General features: G+C 38.7%; 1 protein-coding gene across 2 annotated transcripts in view; it reads left to right on the top strand.

The window, feature by feature from the left end:
- The window catches only part of PCDH15 (protocadherin related 15), a 1763546-nt gene that overhangs the window by 902571 nt on the left and 840848 nt on the right, over positions 1–20127 (top strand). For both annotated transcript variants that reach the window (XM_075612935.1, XM_075612934.1), the window contains exon 13: positions 13848–13982. In XM_075612935.1, the coding sequence (XP_075469050.1) occupies positions 13848–13982 (135 nt within the window). The remainder of the gene's footprint in view (positions 1–13847; positions 13983–20127) is intronic.

Here is a 20127-nt window from a genome sequence, read left to right as displayed (position 1 = left end):
AGGTAGAGGTTCACATATGTGGGGGCACATTTGGTTCCCATTGCAGTACCCCTAGCTGATGGTATAGCTTATTGCTGAAGAGGAAATAGTTTCTTGTTAGCACAAATTTGAGCAAATCCGTAATAAAGATGTTGTGTGTCACATGCCATCTGCCTCTTGTGTTCAGGAAATGGGAGATTGCTCTTAAACCATATTCATGATCTATACTTGTGTATAGTCCCTCCACGTCTAAACTTACAAGAATAGTGTCTTCACTGATGTAGACATCCTCCAACCTTTTGAGGACGTCTTTCGTATCTTTAAGATACGAGGGTAGGGTTGTGACAAAAGGTCTGAGTACCTTGTCAATATAAGAGCTTGCCCGTTCAGTAAGGTTCCCTATCCCCGACACAATAGGTCTGCCTGGGGGGGGGGGGGAAGGAATCTTGTTCTTACGTAGCTTTGGCAGACTGTAGGATGTGGCAATCTTAGGGTTTTTTACCCAAATATAATCATATTCATTTTTACTGATAACCTTTTCTGAGTCCTCTCGGAAGGATGTATTGAGTTCATTATTGTAGGCCATGGTTGGATCCCCTTCCAATATTTCATAGCAGGTGGGGTCCGCCAGTAATCTCTGAATTTCTTTTCTGTAGCCACAGCTCCGTAGAATCACTAGGTTCCCCCCTTTATCTAAGGGTTTTATGACTATGTCTTCATTTGTTTCTAATTCTAATTCCGACGGACATAAAAAACCTCCTTTTCAGCTACAGGGGTACAATATTCTCTCAAGTTATATGTGTACTTATGATAAGTTTCATTAGTTTACCTGATCAGCCCATTTTACTGTACATCTCTGCTATTATACCCAATATACAAGAGTCTCCTCTGATAGCACATTTCTGCTAATATACTTACCATTATTTATATGAGTCTCCTCTGTTAGCAGCATCTGCAGGCCACTTATCAGTACAATATATATGACCAGTAGCAGCTGCCTCATCTGTGTCCTACTTTATTTAGCTGACCTTGCTGTTCATATACATTTGATACTACGGAATCTGCATGTAAGAACCTCCTGTTATACAGGGTGAACAGAGGACATCCTCTATATAATATATGTTTCACCCCAAGGTTACTTGAGGTCAAAGTACTGGTGCTGGCTGCCTAGCTAGCCCTATACTCATTCACGCTAAGGGGTCTGCATCTATTGGGACCTTATACAGTATCATCGGCCCTGAATACTCATTTCAACAGTTCTATTTTTAGCGTACCTGATTGTGGTGATGTGTGATATATATAAAAACTTACCTTGATCATTGCTGCAAATCCTCCACAGGTTACCTGAGGTCAAGTCAGCCTTAGTAATAGTGCAGACTTACCCACACCATTGCTCACAGTTACACAGAGAGTACTCAGCTGAGCACTGATCACATTTGTTAATTGCTGGTTGAGTTGTGGTATATCAAATATATTACTCATGTGACACCACAACTACACACCGTCTACTGTAAATCCAACCACCCTATTTCGTTATACTTTAGGTTTATTTGGTCATCTGTCCCAGTGATTTACAGTTTATGTTTTCTTGAGTACGAGAATTCCCTGTATATGTTCACTCACTTACAGATCCTTTACATGGACTGTTATCTAGTGCGGTAATAGCATATCCTATTTACACACTAGCACTTCAGGATCCTGAGCCAACACAGCTATCCATATCTGGATCCAGCACATGCCTTCAGTTTGTCATTTTAATACCCTTTATTTTAATTTGGTTGCTCAATAATAAAGATTACGTTTTTAACTACTACATTCATCACCAGAGGGTGAGCTTAAGTGCTACATTTGGGCTCTTTCTCTATCAGTTTCCTATTAATTATTACCCAATAGCACCGCTCACCACTACTACCATTGTGGCAGCAGCAGGGGCTCCCCTATTGTTTCAAGATTAGGTATTGGCTAGCCAGCAAAAAAAGTAGTGATTAATGTTTAAAGGAGTGGTTCCCCCAGGCAGCCCACTTTTTGTTAACATGTATAGAAAGCAGTGGTCTCTAAAGCTGATGTTCTGTAACAGAGCTTCCCAAGATACTTACGGGGAAGGTGTTGCTGCTACAGTAGTTCCTAGAGATTTAGCTCTCGTGTTTTAAGTTGGCCAATAGGAACCTGTGACAGACTTTCTCCTGAGGAAGCTGTTGCTAACACAGCGAAACGCGTAGAGCCATCTTTGAGCTGTCTGCAGCCTACACAACTGCTGAGAAGCTGAAGGTGCCGAGTTAGCTTTGTCCCTCTGCTGTTTGCCTCCTTGCACGCCATACCGGAAGTCGTCACTCCAGCACCGGATGTGACGTCACACGCCATCCCCCGCGATCCGGCGAGGAACACTTGGAAGCATTACAGCGGACAGTCCATCCCCCAGCGCTCACCTGCCTCAAAGCAAACGCTATGTGTACATTTTATATGTACTTATTGTGAGTACATTTCTTTTATTGTGTTTTACTTATAAAATTGAATCTTCTATCTGCACAATCGTCTCTCCTTGTCTCTCCTTGATATCCCTAACTGAGAGAGATCTACCTGACATCACCAGTCGTTTTGGGTTCCTGCAGCTGTGGTATATCACCTACCCGTTGATCCATTCAATGCTGATTTTATCACTTACCTGTTGTAAGTAGGCACTTTATAGAGCCAAGATTTCTTCTTTATTCCAAACCTATGCCATTATACTGCACAATATATTTTTTGTATCTTTTACTTTTTTAGGGTGTTCCTGATACCATCGCTCCCTTCCAACACCTGTGTCTACATTGTCTCGAGGGGAATCTGTACATATTCCCCGTAGGAAGGTTGAGAATTTTGTTTTCGGTTACACTTTACAATTCACTTCATATGTGTAATTATCACTTTAATCACTAGCACTGTTGTCTAGCGCCATTCTAAATCACTGGGTTTCACAGATGATGTTGCAGCATCCTATTGACCCATGTGACACGAGATATTTAGACCTCCATTTTTTTCCCTGGGGGGTAAGCTACCAGTGGCCCCATCCCTGGCATGGCGCCTTTGGAAACAAGGATTCCCAAGTGCTTAAATAAATACAATTTTAGCTCCAGTGATTCACTGCTTCCAGTACATATTAAAAAAAAATAAGGAGGAGGAAATGCTCCTTTAAGGTTTGTTTTTCTAGGATAGAACTGAAAACTTAAAGATTCCACAAAATGCAATGAATTGGAATGCTTATTCTTGCCGTTTTCTAAGTGGTTTGATAATACAGTAGTGCTATATCTACACATTAAGAAAATATGTTTAATTTATCTGATTGGTTGCTGTTCCATGTGATGCCATGACATGTCTTCTGCGACAACTCTATAAAAGACATGGGCTTTCACAAAAGTCCGAGTTGTAGCAGAGATCACATTCGGTGGCTGAGGAAAGAAGATAGAAGACTTTTGAGGAACAGAGAAAGAAAGAAGCAAAGAAGATTAAAGAAAAAATACTTAAAGATGTCTTCTCAGTGAACGGAAAGTTGAAGATGTCGGTGAAGATGAGGATTAATCATCGCCAAGCCACATATAGCCTTGGATTACAAGTAGGCCCTCGGGCCTGGATTCATATTTATTTATTTTTATGGCCCTTGAGCCTGAGGTTTATTTAACGTTTTATGTTTTTTTTGATCAACCTTTATGGGGGGATTGGTTCTGGGTGGCCCATGCCCTAATGATTGTGGCCATCTTCTGGGATGGTGTAAGTTCAATATTTTTGTCAGTAATTGAGTATCATTGTGGATACCCAGGCACTGCAGAGGGTGTTAATGTGCCACTGTATCCTTAGCACATGGAAAAGCTTGCTCAGTCTTATTAAAAATAGGTATAAAGAGTGGCACGAGACAGGGCTGCCCATTATCCCCGCTTTTATTTGCCCTATGTATCGAACCACTGGCGGCACAAATCAGAGGAAACCCAGACATCTCAGGGTTAAACGCATACTCCCAGACCCATAAAGCGGCCCTGTATGCGGATGACATCCTCTTGATTATCACAAAACCCCTTACATCCCTACCAAACCTCTTCGACCTACTAGATCGATTTTCTAAGGTCTCCGGCTTCAAAATCAATCAATCCAAATCGGAAGCCCTCAACATCAACCTCCCTAGACACATGGAGAAATTACTAAAATTAAATTTCAAATTTAATTGGCAACAAAACCACATAAAATACCTGGGTGTCCACATCACCAAAACTGTAAAAGACGTGTACAATGCAAATTACCCCAACCTGATTCGGACCTTAAAATCTGATTTAGGTAAGTGGACATCCAAAAGGATATCCTGGATTGGACGTATCCATAGTGTCAAAATGAATTTACTCCCCCGTTTATTATACCTCTTCCAAACTCTCCCAGTGCCACTCAGTTGGAGGGACTTGCACTCACTTCAATCTGAAATATCCAAATTCATCTGGGGAGGTAAAAAACCGAGAGTAAGAAAATTAAATATGAAAAGATCTGTGGCGGCGGGCGGCCTGGCTGTACCCTGCCTGGTATCATATTACAAGGCGGCACAATTAAGTCAGATTGTACAATGGCATTCTAACCCAAAATTAAAGAGATGGGTGGAATTAGAAAATGCTGCATATGCACCTCTGGAACTGAGCAGCTTAATTTGGTTACCTAAAACGGCGCGAAAATTTACCGCCATGCCGCTCTCCTCGATGACCAACTCAGTGTCAATTTGGGAGTCTACGAAATTTCGGCATTCCCTTACGACAAAAAATTCTATGGCAACACCCATTTGGAATAACCCTGATTTCGCTTCAGGTCTATCAGTCAGTAATATCTCAATCTGGAGACAGAGGGGCTACAATCGGATTAGAGATCTGGAGGGTCACGACAGAAAAATCAAAACATTCGACCATATCAGGGAAGAAAAAGAGATCCCTCACTCAGAATTCTTTAGATACCTCCAGATCAGGGCATTTTATAACAAACTTGCCCCATACCCCCTATTAACATCTTTCGAAAAGCTCTGTCTGGCTGAGACCGACACGAAGGGACTTACATCTCAGCTATACGGAGAAGTGATCAGTTCTGGTGAACATGAGCAGCAGATACCCTCATTCCGTTCTCAATGGGAAACAGATCTGGGAGAAAACTTAGAAGATGAAGAATGGAGCGCCATATATATGGCCACAGCGAAGAGCTCCATATGCACGACGCTCAAGGAGAACGCATATAAAGTCCTAATGCGATGGTACCTCACCCCACTGAAATTATCAAGGTTTGTGCCGGGTTCCTCTCCCCTGTGCCCCCGCCAGTGCGGAGGAACAGCCGACCTGTTACATATGCTGTGGTCTTGTCCACGGATCTCTCCACTGTGGGAGGCGATTAGACATTGGATACAGAGACTGTTCGATCTCACCATTCCCCCAGACCCGTGGTTATTCCTACTGAACAGGCCATTGACGGGCCTTTCCAAAACAAATAACAAACTAATTGCCCATTTTGCAATTGCAACGCGGTGCGAGATCGCAGCATTATGGAAACAATCTGATATTCCAACCATCCCAAAGATTCGGAATCGAATTTGGTTCATTTGCCAGATGGAAAAATGAACGAGTTTAGTTAATGATACTGGTGAGAATTTTCTAAAAGTCTGGACGCCTTGGCTGGCACAGACAGATATCCCGGGGATTGAGAGGTCCTCAATATGGCTCTAATAACAGTAGGTGCGTTCTCCTTGGGAGGGGCTTACAGGAAGTATTCTATTCACCCAGGACCCCTTATAGCAGCATTATAACATAAGTAATAAGAGAGACGACTCAGCTTGCAAACATATGTGATGCTTAGCACGGAGCCACGTGTCGCACCTACTACCAACACACTCCCCCTACCTCACCCCCAACCTACCCCTTTCCCCTCCCCATCCCGCCTCAACCTTCCTTTTTTTTTTTTTTTTTTCTGTGAGTATGTATTGTCTCCCCTTTTAAGTTGAGTTATATGTGTCTGTTTGTCCATTTAAGTAGAGTCAGCTTGGACTATATAGTCCACACCAAAGTACCCAGAAGACCGGGTCCCGAAGCACAGCAGGGCCTCGTTGTTACTTATATAATTGTTAAAATATTGTTTGCATACAAGACAAAAGTATTCTGCAATGTATTTTATGCTGTCTTGATTCAATAAAATTTAAGTTATAAAAAAAAAAAAAAAAAATAGGTTAATATTTTATTATTTTTCAGTTTAGTGAGTGAATACATTTTTAAAGTTTGTTAAAGTTGCTTGATTTAGGATAATTAGACTTGGGGAAGCTTTTCAGTGTGAGCTGTTTTTTCTGGAACCAAATGAAGTAAGATAATATCTGAACAAATTATGCCTAAACACTACTCACTGTCAGATGCCCTGAGGTGATCAAGATCATGCTCATAACTAATAGCTTTTGGTGAGAGATGCACTTTTTTCACATTTTCAATCTCTGATATTTCATTTTATGAAAACGATAACGGGTAATTATGTTTTCTTAGTGGACTGTTGCTTTTAGCTGTTAATCTGTTTTGTTAAAAATTATAGCATGACATTTTAAAAATACAATGTGTTATGGATGTTCCCTCTGTACCTCTCTTTAAACTACTTTCTTTTATGTAGACTTGGTCATATCTCCAGTTTTTTGATTGGGTACCAATTTTTATTTATAGTCAATAGCAATTTAGCAAATTAATAGATGTTTTTCTCTACATAAAATTAGCTTCTTTAAACAATTGCAAAATTGTTAATATTTTTTAATGAACGAGGCGAACTTTTGGTTTTGCCAACATTTGCCAACACATTTAAAAAATCCTAACCAGAAACAGTCATGTTCCAGCAAAACCAAAACGCTTTTATTTTTACCAACTAAACCAAAACACCAGCTAAAGTGCCACCCTTAATCACTAGCATTACTATGTGAAGTAAAGTATAGCTCTAGGCTATTCGTTTGCCTCACGACATCATAAAAGCCGCTTCCTTGGAGAACCTCAGGCACCAAGGCTGAGATTGTAAATTTCTACAGGGAAAAACTAATGGGTATAGATGGGCGGAACAGTTCAAATCTGGTTCCTGGAATTCTGAGGATCGTTTTGACAAAATCCTAATTGTATTGTATGTCTTTATTTATATAGCGCCAAAAATGTACTCGGCGCTTCACAAAGAATACAGTACAGGGAATTATAATTATACAATAAGTGCAGCAAAATCAGACAATAGGAAAGGAAAACCCTGACCCGAAGAGCTTACAATCTAAGAGGTTTAATGGGAAACTTACAGAGCCAGTAGGTGAGGGAGTAAGTGCTGTAGATGGCAGTGCTTGGTCACAATGGGGTGGTAGGAGTGACCGAGTGTGGGACAATAGCCATGAGTTCAGGCTATTGGGATACTTGATTTGTGGGGTGAGATTTAAGGCTGGTCAGTATTAAATGAAAAGGTTAACACCATTTACAGGGGAAGAGATGGCAGGAAGGCATGAGTGTGATCAGGTTTGTATGTCTGGCTTCAGGCTATGGGGAGATCCCCAGCAGCTGGAAGGAGTAGATAAAGGGTGTGAATATAGGATTTGTGTGGGTGTTTTTTGTTGCGGGGTATAGAAGTTGTTGGGAGAGAGGTGTATAAATAATGGTGCAGTGGGGAGTGGGGATGTTGGAGAGAACAGAGACATTCACAAAGGAGTGAGAAAACAGTAAGCAGAAGAAGCAGTAGGGAGGGCATAGTGAGATGCAGGAGGAGAGACTTCACAGGTTATGGAGGATAAAAGTGAACAAATAATCACAGATGTTAAAAGTAATGTCTCACAGTGGCAAAGTTGTAATGCAGATTCCAGATCTTCCTCCAATCTTCCCCTCCAATTTCAACTCCAAAATTAACTCCTGTCGACACTTTAGATATGACACTTAGATGTGACTCTTTTGATGTTACACAGCCATATGGCTCACAGCCAAGTTACACTGACTTAAGTACCATAATCACATGCATTTGACTAACACTTAAGGGAGGGGTTTACCTAATCAACTCAGACATACCAAATAGTTAATTAGATTATCAATTCTCTCTCAATTGATTGGAGTCAGCACACAGACACATACCTGTTTGAAGAAATTAATCAGAATATTAGCCCAGATATTCAGAATGTATCCATGGTTATGTGAATTGGATAGTAAAAACATGAGAGCGAGATTTAATAATAATAATAATAATAATAATAATAATATGTGTGTGTATATATATATATATGTGTGACATTCTGCTTTATAAATCAACATGCTGAATTATCAGTAGGTAAAATAAAGCTTGTTACATCTATATATAATGCACTGCACATGCAGCTCATCATGGCAGCAAATTTGTACCTAAAGTTAGATCATACAGTATAGTGCCTGTGCACTGTTTATAACTAAATAAACATAACATTAAATGTAGACAGTGTTTGCACGTGTAAAGACACAGTGTGTCAACATCATTGGGTTATCTCCCTTCAGAAACACTGTACACTGTAGTAATGTTACTAAGCTTTTTTTTAGTATTTGGGAGAACCAGTAAATAGGGAGATTCTCTGTTTATTATTAGCTACACTGATGGGATATACTGTATGTGGTGTATTTGTGAGGAATATTATTATTCTTAGGAGCATTTCTAGATTTACTAATTTTCTATGTAAATAAATAAAATTATGTTTTATTTAATTACCGTGAATAGTAACAGAAAGATTACCACCGCCTGTAGTGCAGTGTTTGAAGCAACTGATTTTCGTTCTTTATTTGTAATTTATATTTATTATTTCCCTGCTCAACTATTGTGGTCACTGCATATCCACTGCACATATTCTTTCCCATACTGTCTCTACAAGTCTGGGGATAGACTTACTTAGTATATTTTAATGTCTGGTGGAATCCTCACTTGCATTTACCCTTACGGTCATACCACGCCACATACCTCCTTGTCTTTCACTCCTGTACACAAAACACCATTGTAGGTGAAAATAAGCATAGCATTTAATTCACAATCTTACACATAAAAGAATATAAATTTGAGATGAACTTGTATATCAGCCACCATATGACACCCAGTGACTGAAGGTTCAAACACCCACTGACGGAAGGAAGCACTTGACAGTGTTTGATAAACCCCTTTGTGTGTTTTACTCACACATGCCCGTGTGAGTATGATTTGAAGATCATTATTTTTATTTACCATCACCCCCTACCCCCCCCCCCCCTCGCTCATGCGAGTATTTACTTGCATACCATTACACTTCTTCTGGTATTTAATTTTTTATTTCTTTTGTATGCGCTTATCTCTACAAATCTCTAAACGTTCACTAAGGATCAAGGGAAGATCCTCCCTGGTTGAGCAGCTGTATCTTACGGGCCAGTATTAATTTCTATTCTTTGAATATCCATTCTCTGAGTTATTATACCTGAGCCTTTACTCCATTTTATCTCTGTGTTTCTATTTTATTTGAAGGCCTCTTTTTCTTTTGTGTCAAAGCAGTGAAAGAAAAAGTGTTTCAGCACAAAACTTATTTCAAGTGCAGCTACTAATAGTGACTTGATTTCAGTGATAAAGTATACAGTGGTAAAGAAAAATAGAACCTGTTTATAATGTGACGTGCTGCTCCAAAAAACCTTTCCAGAGGTACAGAACAAAACAGGAGCACAACACTTGTGAGATATGTGAAGAAGAAAAAAACCACAAAATACTGCAGTGCAACACAGTGTGACAAAAATATATTGAAGGATCAATTACCCATTGTAAAATACACTCACAGACTCCAAATTCTTTTCAGCACTAGGAACCAATGGGGGATATAAGATGATGGTCTGTGTATAAGCAGGGATCAAAGAGTAACTCCAGGTTATTGAGGTATGCCAACATAGCATAATTCTGTCATGACGGACTGAATTATGCTTGCAGTGACAACAAACACAACTTTATTAAAATGAAAGGGATGAACTGGAAAAAAATGATGTTGGGGAATCTGTATCAATGAGAATGGAAATTAGATACGGGAAAAGATACAGAAATGCTATAACTAGTAATAAAACAAGAAATTACTCACATTAATCCAAGAACATAAAATAGATGAATACAAATATAAACATAGTGAATACAAATCCAACTAAAAGCCCCAAAAACATAAAATGTAGCACAGTGACGACTGGGGAGAGGTATAATTAAATAACAAAAAAAAAATGAAATAATTTAAATCAATGTCAACATATAAACCTACAGGTTGCAGAGTCCAACGTTTAATTAGCTAAAAGGTTTCCTTTTTAGATAAAGTCCTAACCCAATCACCACCTCTCCAATTAAGGAGAACATGTTCTAAAGCAATACATTTAGTTCCTGTGGGATAGAGTTATGAACTTGTTTATAATGGAGTGGGCCGCTAAGGCAATCTAATCATATAGTGATGTTTGTAGATGTAGATTTTTCAACATCCTAACATGCAACATCTTAGTGGTTCTCCCAATGTATTCTTTGCCACAAAGGCAACGTACTGTAGGAGGTAAATTACAAAATCCGTTTTGCAGTTAATAAATTCCTTAATATTAAAAAACTCGCCAGTTTTCTCTGATTTGAAATTTGCATTTTAATACCATGTGTACATGCTTTACACTTAGAGCAGGGGTGCGCAAACTATTCGTGCTGCGCCCCCCTTGCTACTCCCCCTGGTCCTCGCGCCCCCCTTACCTTCCTTTCCGGCGTGCGGGGGTCATGTGACGTCACGTCACATGGTCCCGCGGCATCATTTGACGCCGTGTTGCCATGGCGATGGGTCACACAGCCGGCTGAAGCAAGGTAAGTACAGTTTGCAGAGGCCTCACGCGATCACCCGGCATTAAATTAAATGCATGGGGGGAAGAGCGCGGGGCCTCTACAGTGGACCGCGCCCCCCCCCAGCAAAATCTCCTGACCCCTGGGGTTACGCCCCCCAGTTTGCGCACCGCTGACTGAGAGCATGGGAAAAAACCCTTTGCTTTACTACCTTGCCAAGTGCTAGCTATGTTGGTGACTGTCTTCTTAAATACACTAGGTGCTACCTTACTTTTCGAGTTTGGTACTTTAGTAAAAAAATGACAGAGCTTTTCTGGTCAAAATAGGGCCAATATATCATCTTTAAGGACAATACTCCTTCTTAACAACATTTGTTATTTTATGTGAAGCTCTATTCAATGATTTGATAAATGGCACAACATTTATTTCCGTCTTATTTTTATTTCTATTTAATGAATTCTGTAAGATAATTCTTCTATCCAAAAGGCCTGCCTATTTTTTCACCATTTGGACATTTTCTTTAGAATAATTCCTTTCAGTAAACTTTCTTTATAGTATAGTTGCCTAATCATTGTATACATTAATGTCCGTACAGTTTTTACATATACGTCTAAATTGACGTAGGGAACATTCTCAATCCACTTCCTAAGGTGACAGTTTGAATTTAGAATTAAGTTATTGCCATCCACAGTCTTAAAAAAGGTTTTACTTTTACAGCATTATCTTCTATATACAGATTCAAGTCTAAAAAAAAACAATACTGGACTCATTGTAAGTATATAGTATGTGAAGTCAATATTCAAATAAGTAGTTTTCATATACAAAAAATAAACTTTTTAATGTAACCTCATCACATTCCCAAATAAAGATGATGTCAAAGCAGCCGGGTCTAAAACACTGCAAAAAAAAGCAACAAATTGAAAAAAAAAAGATGCAAGAGCTCTTAGTTAAAAACTCACAGTTTACTTCTTACAAGGAATGCACAAACTTCAATCCAACTGCAAAATCTTCATTTAATCTGACAGAGCAGCAACAACAATAACGTTCCCGGCCGACATGCCACACCTACCCGAGGGAAGGCCATGTTGGCCTGAAACAACGTTATTCTTGCTGCTCGAATTAAATTAAGATTTTGCAACGTGAAACTTGTTCATTCCATTTAAGGAAAAAGACTGTGACTTTTTGACTTGGTGCTTTCTCTCATCTTGTGTTTTCAATTGCGTAATAAACAATAGAAGCACAATGTAGCTGCTAACAACAGGATCTGCAATACAAGCTTTACGGTACGGTTTTGCTACCTTACCTCTTCCTTCCTAACCACTAATTCACCACTTTAAGGGCATTACCGCCACTTACTGTAGATCCAGGAACACATACAGTACATATTTCACTTCTTACTCTCTCCCCAAAGCCTTCTTCTGACCCATTCTTTCCACTTCTCCAGCGCCACCTGGTGTATAATTTATATCCCCGTAAGCACATTCATAGTGCTGCAGCGCCTATAGCTCCAGGGCTTCCTTTCCCCGTGTTCTTTTATCTATTTTGTAAAGTGGTGTGTACATTGTTAGGACTATGCAAATAATAATATACATACTGGCTGTAATATATTAATGATATTGCCTTTTTTCTTTAACACTTAATTCTTTCACTCACGATTTGGGGTGATTCTTTATCACAGTGGCCCTTTGTTTATTTCTTACAATATTTGGACTCCGGGATTCATACTGTATCTACTGTGCAGAAATGCATAGAATGATTTTCTTTAGGTCTGTGGTTTCTTTTTATCAGGGTAAACAAATAGATGATATTGCCTTAAAATATCCCTTGATACGGAAGATGTAGATTTGTGACTAAAAATGTCACCACTTTTGCATTAACACAAAGGTTCCAATATAGTTATATAATTCTATATAGCTACTGACTTTTGACACTACTGTATTTGAAGTGCATGGAGATGTATCAATGTAAAGAAAGCACTTCTATAAGTTTGTTTTGATGCATGAACCCATATTTTGCATGTGTTTGTGTCAAATGTTGAGCAAATACAAATATCAATTATGAGCACATTCACATGTTTCAGAACGTTCCACATACTTGTCTTTCCCCATTATCTCTTAGCATACAATGCATCCACTGCAGCCAGGAATTCTGGGTAATGACATGCAAATGAGCACTCACAGTGTGTCACTTTTTGCTTCTGATCCATTTTAACGAGAATCCCTATAAGCTTATTACACAGCTTTTCAGCACAGCCTGGGTTAATGAAGTGCATTGCCAGTTAACCTACTCACAGACAGCTTTCTCAACCTTTTGGGTCTCACCGGTGTGTGGGAGTAGTTTACTGGCTATGCAATGTAAATCTAGTCGTGGTTTCTTACAACCAGACACACAGAAAGTTTTTACTCACCATAACTGTCTTTGTGTCTGCAGTGGAAGCATTGTATGAGTGATAATGGGGAAAAGTAGCCGGTGGACTTGTCTGATACATGTGAATGTGCTCACACATTTTGGATTTGCTGCACACAGTATGGTGGAGAGTTTAGCCAATTTTTTACCCACCATAACTTTCTTGTGTCTGGCTGTAATTACTACTAGCTTTAAATAAATGAAACTTGTCAGGCTTGCATATAAACCTGTGGTTTTTGCTCCTGTGCCAATTATATCAGAGTGAACAACTGCAGGTAAGGCATTACATCCCAGTGACAAAAATTGGGAAGGGAGCCAAAACGAAGAAAATAATGTGTGGGAACAACTTTGTGAAGTGTGAAATGAGTGTGAAGTCTGATTTACGACATTGACAGTGGTGAACAAATTGCTTTTGTGTTTGCTACCTTTCTGATTCTGAAATAGAAGAACATATACTACTATCCTAATCTTGTTTAATAATTTTCTTTATATTTTAGGCTTAATTCTCAGGGACTATATGCTATAAAAGAACTGTAGGCATAACCATTGAAATGTAGTTGTCCAACAATATAGTGATTCTGCTCACTTACAGTCATTAATCTTTTTTGAAAAAAAACATTATTATTGTCATGACAATTAATTTTATATTTTCTTTGTTTTTAAAGATCAAAGACCCCCAGCTCTTTCTGTCTTTGAATGATTACAATACTTTTTTCATGGTGACGCAGACTGGAATAACCCGCTACCTCACTTTGCTTCAGCCGGTTGACAGAGAACGTCAGCAAAACTACACATTCTCCGTGAGTTTTTGCATGTTTTGTCTTTTTTTCTTTCTTTTTTTTTTTTAATGGATTCACCCTTTATCTGGTATAATCTATCATAATCTGAAAAAGGCAAGTATCATCAACATTACTACTCAGATATGTGAATATGTAGTGATATTGTGTTGTTGCCCTCCATTAATGAATCTGTACCAAGGGCCAGCTGGGATGTTTGTAGGGTTCGGTGCAGGGACATGCGTGGGGCTTCGGCTCTTACCTTGTCCGGCGGCATCTCTTCAGCGTCCCGTCATCATGGCTCCATGACGTCAAATGTAGTTGCAACATGACACCGCATGGCTTCACAACGTCACGTGACGTCCCATTGTCATGCAATGCAACGCCATTTGACGTCGCAGAGCCATGGCAATGGGACCTTGCATGGGGAGATGCCACCAAAGAAGGTAAGAGAGTTATAAAGGCCCCGTGCTCTCCACTGGCATTCAGTTTAATTGTTTTCACAGAGGGCATGGGGCCTCTGTAAGCGCAGGGCTCGGTGCATAATCACCGATGGCACGGCCATCACGTTGGCCCTGATATACCAATCTCAAATCATGACCTGAGTGTATAATATATCAGGAGTCTGATGGCAGTCCTCAATGTAGTGTGATGTATATGAATTATACAGAATGTAAATCTTAGGGCTTAGGTTATCCTGTCTCTGACATTTAAAACAACACATGATAGCACAAGGAAATAAATTCAGGAAAATAATTATCTGTGATTCCAAGCTAGGAAGTGGGAGCCATTAAAACTGGATTCACCTGCAAGTCAATAAGGGGCGGTATATGGTACTGTACAGTAGCTAGAGATGTTTATGACTGCGCTCAAGCAGGTTTCCTAAGCAGAAAAGATAACAAAATACTAGTGGATTCAGTACTGTACCAATAATATGGCAATGGATATGGAGTAGAGCTTGGATGGGGGGAGTTAATATGTCCTGATAGATAAGTTTTTTTAGTTCGACCTAGCATCACTGAAAACTGATAAACTGGAGTTAATATCACTTCGGGTAAAAATGTAATGCATGTTATTGACTCACTAATATAGCTATGTTCACAGACATTTCTATCTTCATAAAATAAGCGTAATATATAAAAAAAATGACATTTAATATTTTAATAATTGATGCAGTCACTTAATACAAGTTACATTTGAGTTACAATTTAGTTAAAATCTAGCTTGAGGACTAGGTAATAGGATTTCTTTAGAAAACCATATGGCAGAAAATTATTTAATAGCAAAAAAACACAAGATCAACACACATCCAAAATCATTAAAACTCACCATTTCATCATTACCAACTCTTTTTATTACTGGATTAAAGCCTGCACACAGTTAACAGTTTCTGATATATCATTTAAATTTGGGTTTTAGATACATATTGAGGCTAATGTATGTTAAGCGTGTCCATCACTACTAGCTAACCACAGACCGGCAAGTCCTAACTTCTAATTTAATAATGTAGTATTTATTTTAAGGGAGAAGCAGGAGAAATTCAGTTCAGAGGACATGGTAAAAATGAATGAAATTAGAAGTTAGGACGTGCCTGATTTGGGGTTACCTTAGTGTTTTGGGAAAGCTTAGCATACTGCAGCCAAAATATGTAACTAAACCCAAATTAATGGGATGTTAAAAATGTGTTGGCTTTTATACATTAATAAGAAATGGTTAAGAATGAGTAAATGTTTGTTTTAGTGATTATGGATGTGTTTTGACCTTTTGTACTTCACTTTTAGCTTTTTGAGTTACTCATCACCAGCACTCCAGTAAATTCTAAAATAATGCAAGTAATTTTTGAACTTGGTGAGCTCACCATAACACATGGAACAAAATCATTTAACCTCTTTGAAGCCTGAGGCTACCGGTGCATTGTAAAATAAAGCACACAGGCACCAAAGGGATTAACACACAATCTTAACATCCTACAAATAAAATATAAAAAGCCTATCGTAGCCCAGTGGCCAGCTAGTGTTGGGGATAACATGAGTAGCTGGCTACCTGGGCTATTATGGGTTTAATATATTAATAAGTTCTGTATTTTAATATTACTGTACAGTATGTATATTTTCTATTACTTATCATAGGTAGGTTATATAGTATTGTCTTATCTATATAGCAGTAATTATATACACAGGCAAGATTGTCCTAATGCCAGTCTGGGATTCTGTGAAATGTCCATCATTTATTGTCGGTAGCCCTACTTTATATCTCCGGGTATCCAAGTTTGGTGAATAGCTTGGAAATAGGTAACTTAGCAATATTAAAGTAACTCATGTTCTTGCTCATTTCCATGTTTGCTGTTAAACGTAACTCACATTGGTAAAATGTGCTATTTTATACGATAACATGTTCATGAATTACCCAGTAAAATTAATGCATTTTTTTTTCATTATAGCATATATTTATCTTTATCTGAGTTTAGTAAATCCGGGCCTTAGGCTTATTCAGGCCTCATGCCTACATTTAGCTAGCAGCCATGATAACTAAATCTTCCTCCCCACAAAAAGGAGAGGAAAATAGGTACCTAAGTTAACCCTATATGGAGCTTATTATGACTGCGCCTACCCAACATTTATTGGAATTTCAGGGGGGAAAAAGTACTCAAATATACAACAGCTCTCTGCCATTTCAATGTATGTTTCATAATAAAAGATGTGTGTTTATTTATATAACATATTTGAAACAAGGAGCTTACACAGAAAGCTAGTATTATGCAATGTTCCATGAATGCTGATTTTGTTATGGTACTGTACTGTTAGGTGTTTTTCCCAGCTTGGAAAAGAATAATGATGAAACATCACTTTTTAATGGTGGCTGGCTATATTGTAGAAACCACAATGTATTTACTTACTTATCAGTATTTCTTAAAGATGGTAGCATAGTGGTGAGCATTATATACAATAAAGTACTTAGCTAAAAAAACAACCATTTGAATATTTGCTTCTTTATTACAATAATAATGAATAATTCTTACTTTTCAATTTTTATTTCTTTTCAATTAGGAAAGTTTATTGGCATTAAAAAAAGGTCACAGAGAAAGTTGAAAGGTTTACAGACCCTAAATCCAGGGGAATTAAATTAGTTTTTTACATTCATTTAAATAAAAGTAATTAACTCAGTACAAATAATGTTCTGCAAAAATGAGGCATCAGATGTATTTCATTTCCATTATGCATTATTAATATGTTAAAATATATTCACCTTTAATTGATTTTTGTTTTTTCATAAAATATTATTACTGTTCTTCACTTTTCTGCATAAAAACCATGGCTACAAAAATGAATTCTGTAACAAACCATAGAAAAAAGAAATGTTAACAATCTCGGCAAACATAATAATAAGATAGAAAAGGACACTTTTTTTGCGGCACAATGGACACCTAATAAATTTAAAATCAATGTTATTATAATGTATTAAAATATATAGGTGAGAGGGATTGAAGACAAGGACAAACAAAACCAACGAGTAAACACAAAAATTAAAAATTCGGGGTGCTTTGCAGGGGTAGAAAAGGCGTAAATGAACAGCGCTTGGTGAAGTTACTGAGTATAACAGCTGCACACAAAAAGGAGAAAATTTAAAACAACTTACCGTAATTTTCTTTTCCTGGAACCATGGCAGTGGGCACCTTTAGGGTTAATCCCTTCTCACTCTAGGTAGGACAGGAAATAGACTTTTGCAGGTAGGCCATATAAGGCCCCTCCCTCTACCTGCACCTTAGTCTTACGATTCTTCCATAGCTGAAAAATATAACTGATAGGCATTAGACATACACAGGGAGGGTAACTATGTGCCCACTGCCATGGTTTCAGGATAAGAAAATTACGGAAAGTTGTTTTAAATTTTCTCCTTTCCTGATCACATTGGCAGTGGGCACCTTAGGGACATACCCAAGCAGTGACAAATTTAGGGAGGGATACATAAGAAATAAAAGCCACCAGTTAATGCCTTTATCAGTTTGATCTTTATTAATACGCTTTACACTTTATTTCACTACAGATTGTAAAACTCTACGCCCAAAGCGTGCGTCAGCTGATGATTGTACATCTAGTCTGTAGTATTTCAAGAATGTATTGAATGAGGACCAGACTGCCGCTTTGCATATCTGTCCTGGTGTAACTTGGGCTTTAAATGCCCATGATGTAGACATGGCCCTTGTAGAATGAGCTTTAATGTTCAAAGGTTTATCTTGTCCTTTGCTTTCATAAGCTTTTTTAATACAAGACACTGGGAAATTGTTGTCTTTGATGCTGCTTGACCTTTCTTTGGTCCCTCTGGTATGATGAATAGTCTGTCTGACTTTCTGATATCTCGTATCCTTTCCATGTACACTTTTAGGCATCTCACCACGTCTAATTTGTGTAGTCTTTCTTCTTTCTTGTTCTTTGGATCTGGACAGAATGACGGGATAACGATTTCCTGATTCATATGGAACTGTGACACGACCTTTGGCAGGAATTGATGCACTGGTCTGAGAACTGCCTTGTCTTGATGTATGACTAGGAATGGTTCCATGGCTGATAGTGCCTGTAGTTCTCCCACTCTCATGGATGAGGTGATTGCGATCAAAAACGCCATCTTCCATGATAACCATCTTAAACCTATCTCTTGTATAGGTTCAAACGGAGATGCCGTTAATACATCCAATACTAGTGACAAGTCCCATGTTGGTACTCTGTTTTTGATTTGAGGTCTTAGTCTTTAAACTGCCTGCAAGAACCTGATGATTAATCTTTCCATTGCCAGATTTCTTTCCAATAAAGCTGATAGTGCAGATACCTGTACTTTAAATGAGCTGAGACTGAGACCTTTCTCAAATCCCTTTTGCAGGAACTCTACTATTGACACAATTCTAGGTGAAAGAAAATTTTGTTTTTCTTTTGTGCATCAATCACGGAAGCAAAGCCAGATTCTATGATATACTTTTGATGTGGATCCTTTTCTTGCGTGTAAAAGGGTCTGGATTGTTTTGTCTGAACAACCTTTCAGTCTCAATGTTTCCCGCTCAATTGCCATGCCATCAAGGCCCATTGTTTGGCGTTCGGATGACATATTGGCCCCTGTCACATCAGTCCTTTGCGATCTGGTATGTGCCATGGTGTATCTACTGCCATATTTACCAAGTGTGTGAACCAAAGCCTTCTTGGCCAGAATGGTGCTACTAATATCACTTCTGCTTGGTCTTCCCTGATTTTCATGATTGCTTTCGGAATTAGCGGAATTGGAGGGAACAGGTATGCCAACTTGAAGTCCCATTTGAAGCTGAGAGCGTCTGTGGTTTTTGCGCTTGGATGAAACTGCCTTGCACAGTAGTTCTTTACCTTGCGGTTCTAATGTGTCACCATGAGATCTATGTCTGGCTGACCCCATTGCTCTACCAGCTCTTGAAACACCTGTCGGTCTTAATGCCCATTCTCCTGGGTGTATAATGTTGCCGAACGAAGGAGAAACAGGTGCGCAAATCACATCAGGACATGTAAAAGAAAGTAAAAACACAAAATAGTGCAATATTGTCTACTCCAACAAAATAGCTTCAATGCTGGAAGTTCTATAAAATTTGCACTCACGTGTTTAACGTGAAATGAAAGCGTTGTGGTTGTTCAAAGTTACCAACTTATGTCTCCAGACAGGTACTCCAGATCCATATAGAGGGGGGGGAAATCCATATACAAAAAAAGGGGAAAGCAAAATAGCATAGTACTGTTTTTAATGTTAAAAACACAAAGTATTTCACTTACATAAGTGCCTTTGTTTATGAGCATTCAGACCACCCTGGGTCATAGGGTCAGACAAGATATTCACAGCAACAGCATCTGCTCCACGGCCGTCACAGCAGGTACTAGGCTGATTAAAGTTGTCCTCCACTCTAGATGTCATCAACAAGGGCTCCTTAGTAGTCACTGATATCACCCAACACGCGTTTCCACTGCAAAGTCTTCATCAGGGGCTTATGTGACGGCCGTGGAGCAGATGCTGTTGCTGTGAATATCTTGTCTGACCCTATGACCCAGGGTGGTCTGAATGCTCATAAACAAAGGCACTTATGTAAGTGAAATACTTTGTGTTTTTAACATTAAAAACAGTACTATACTATTTTGCTTTCCCCTTTTTTTGTATATGGAAT

This window comes from Ascaphus truei, chromosome 8, assembly GCF_040206685.1.
Source record: "Ascaphus truei isolate aAscTru1 chromosome 8, aAscTru1.hap1, whole genome shotgun sequence".
Lineage (NCBI taxonomy): Eukaryota > Metazoa > Chordata > Amphibia > Anura > Ascaphidae > Ascaphus > Ascaphus truei.
Note: the sequence above shows the minus strand (reverse complement) of the source record. Positions and strands in the feature narration are given on the sequence as shown.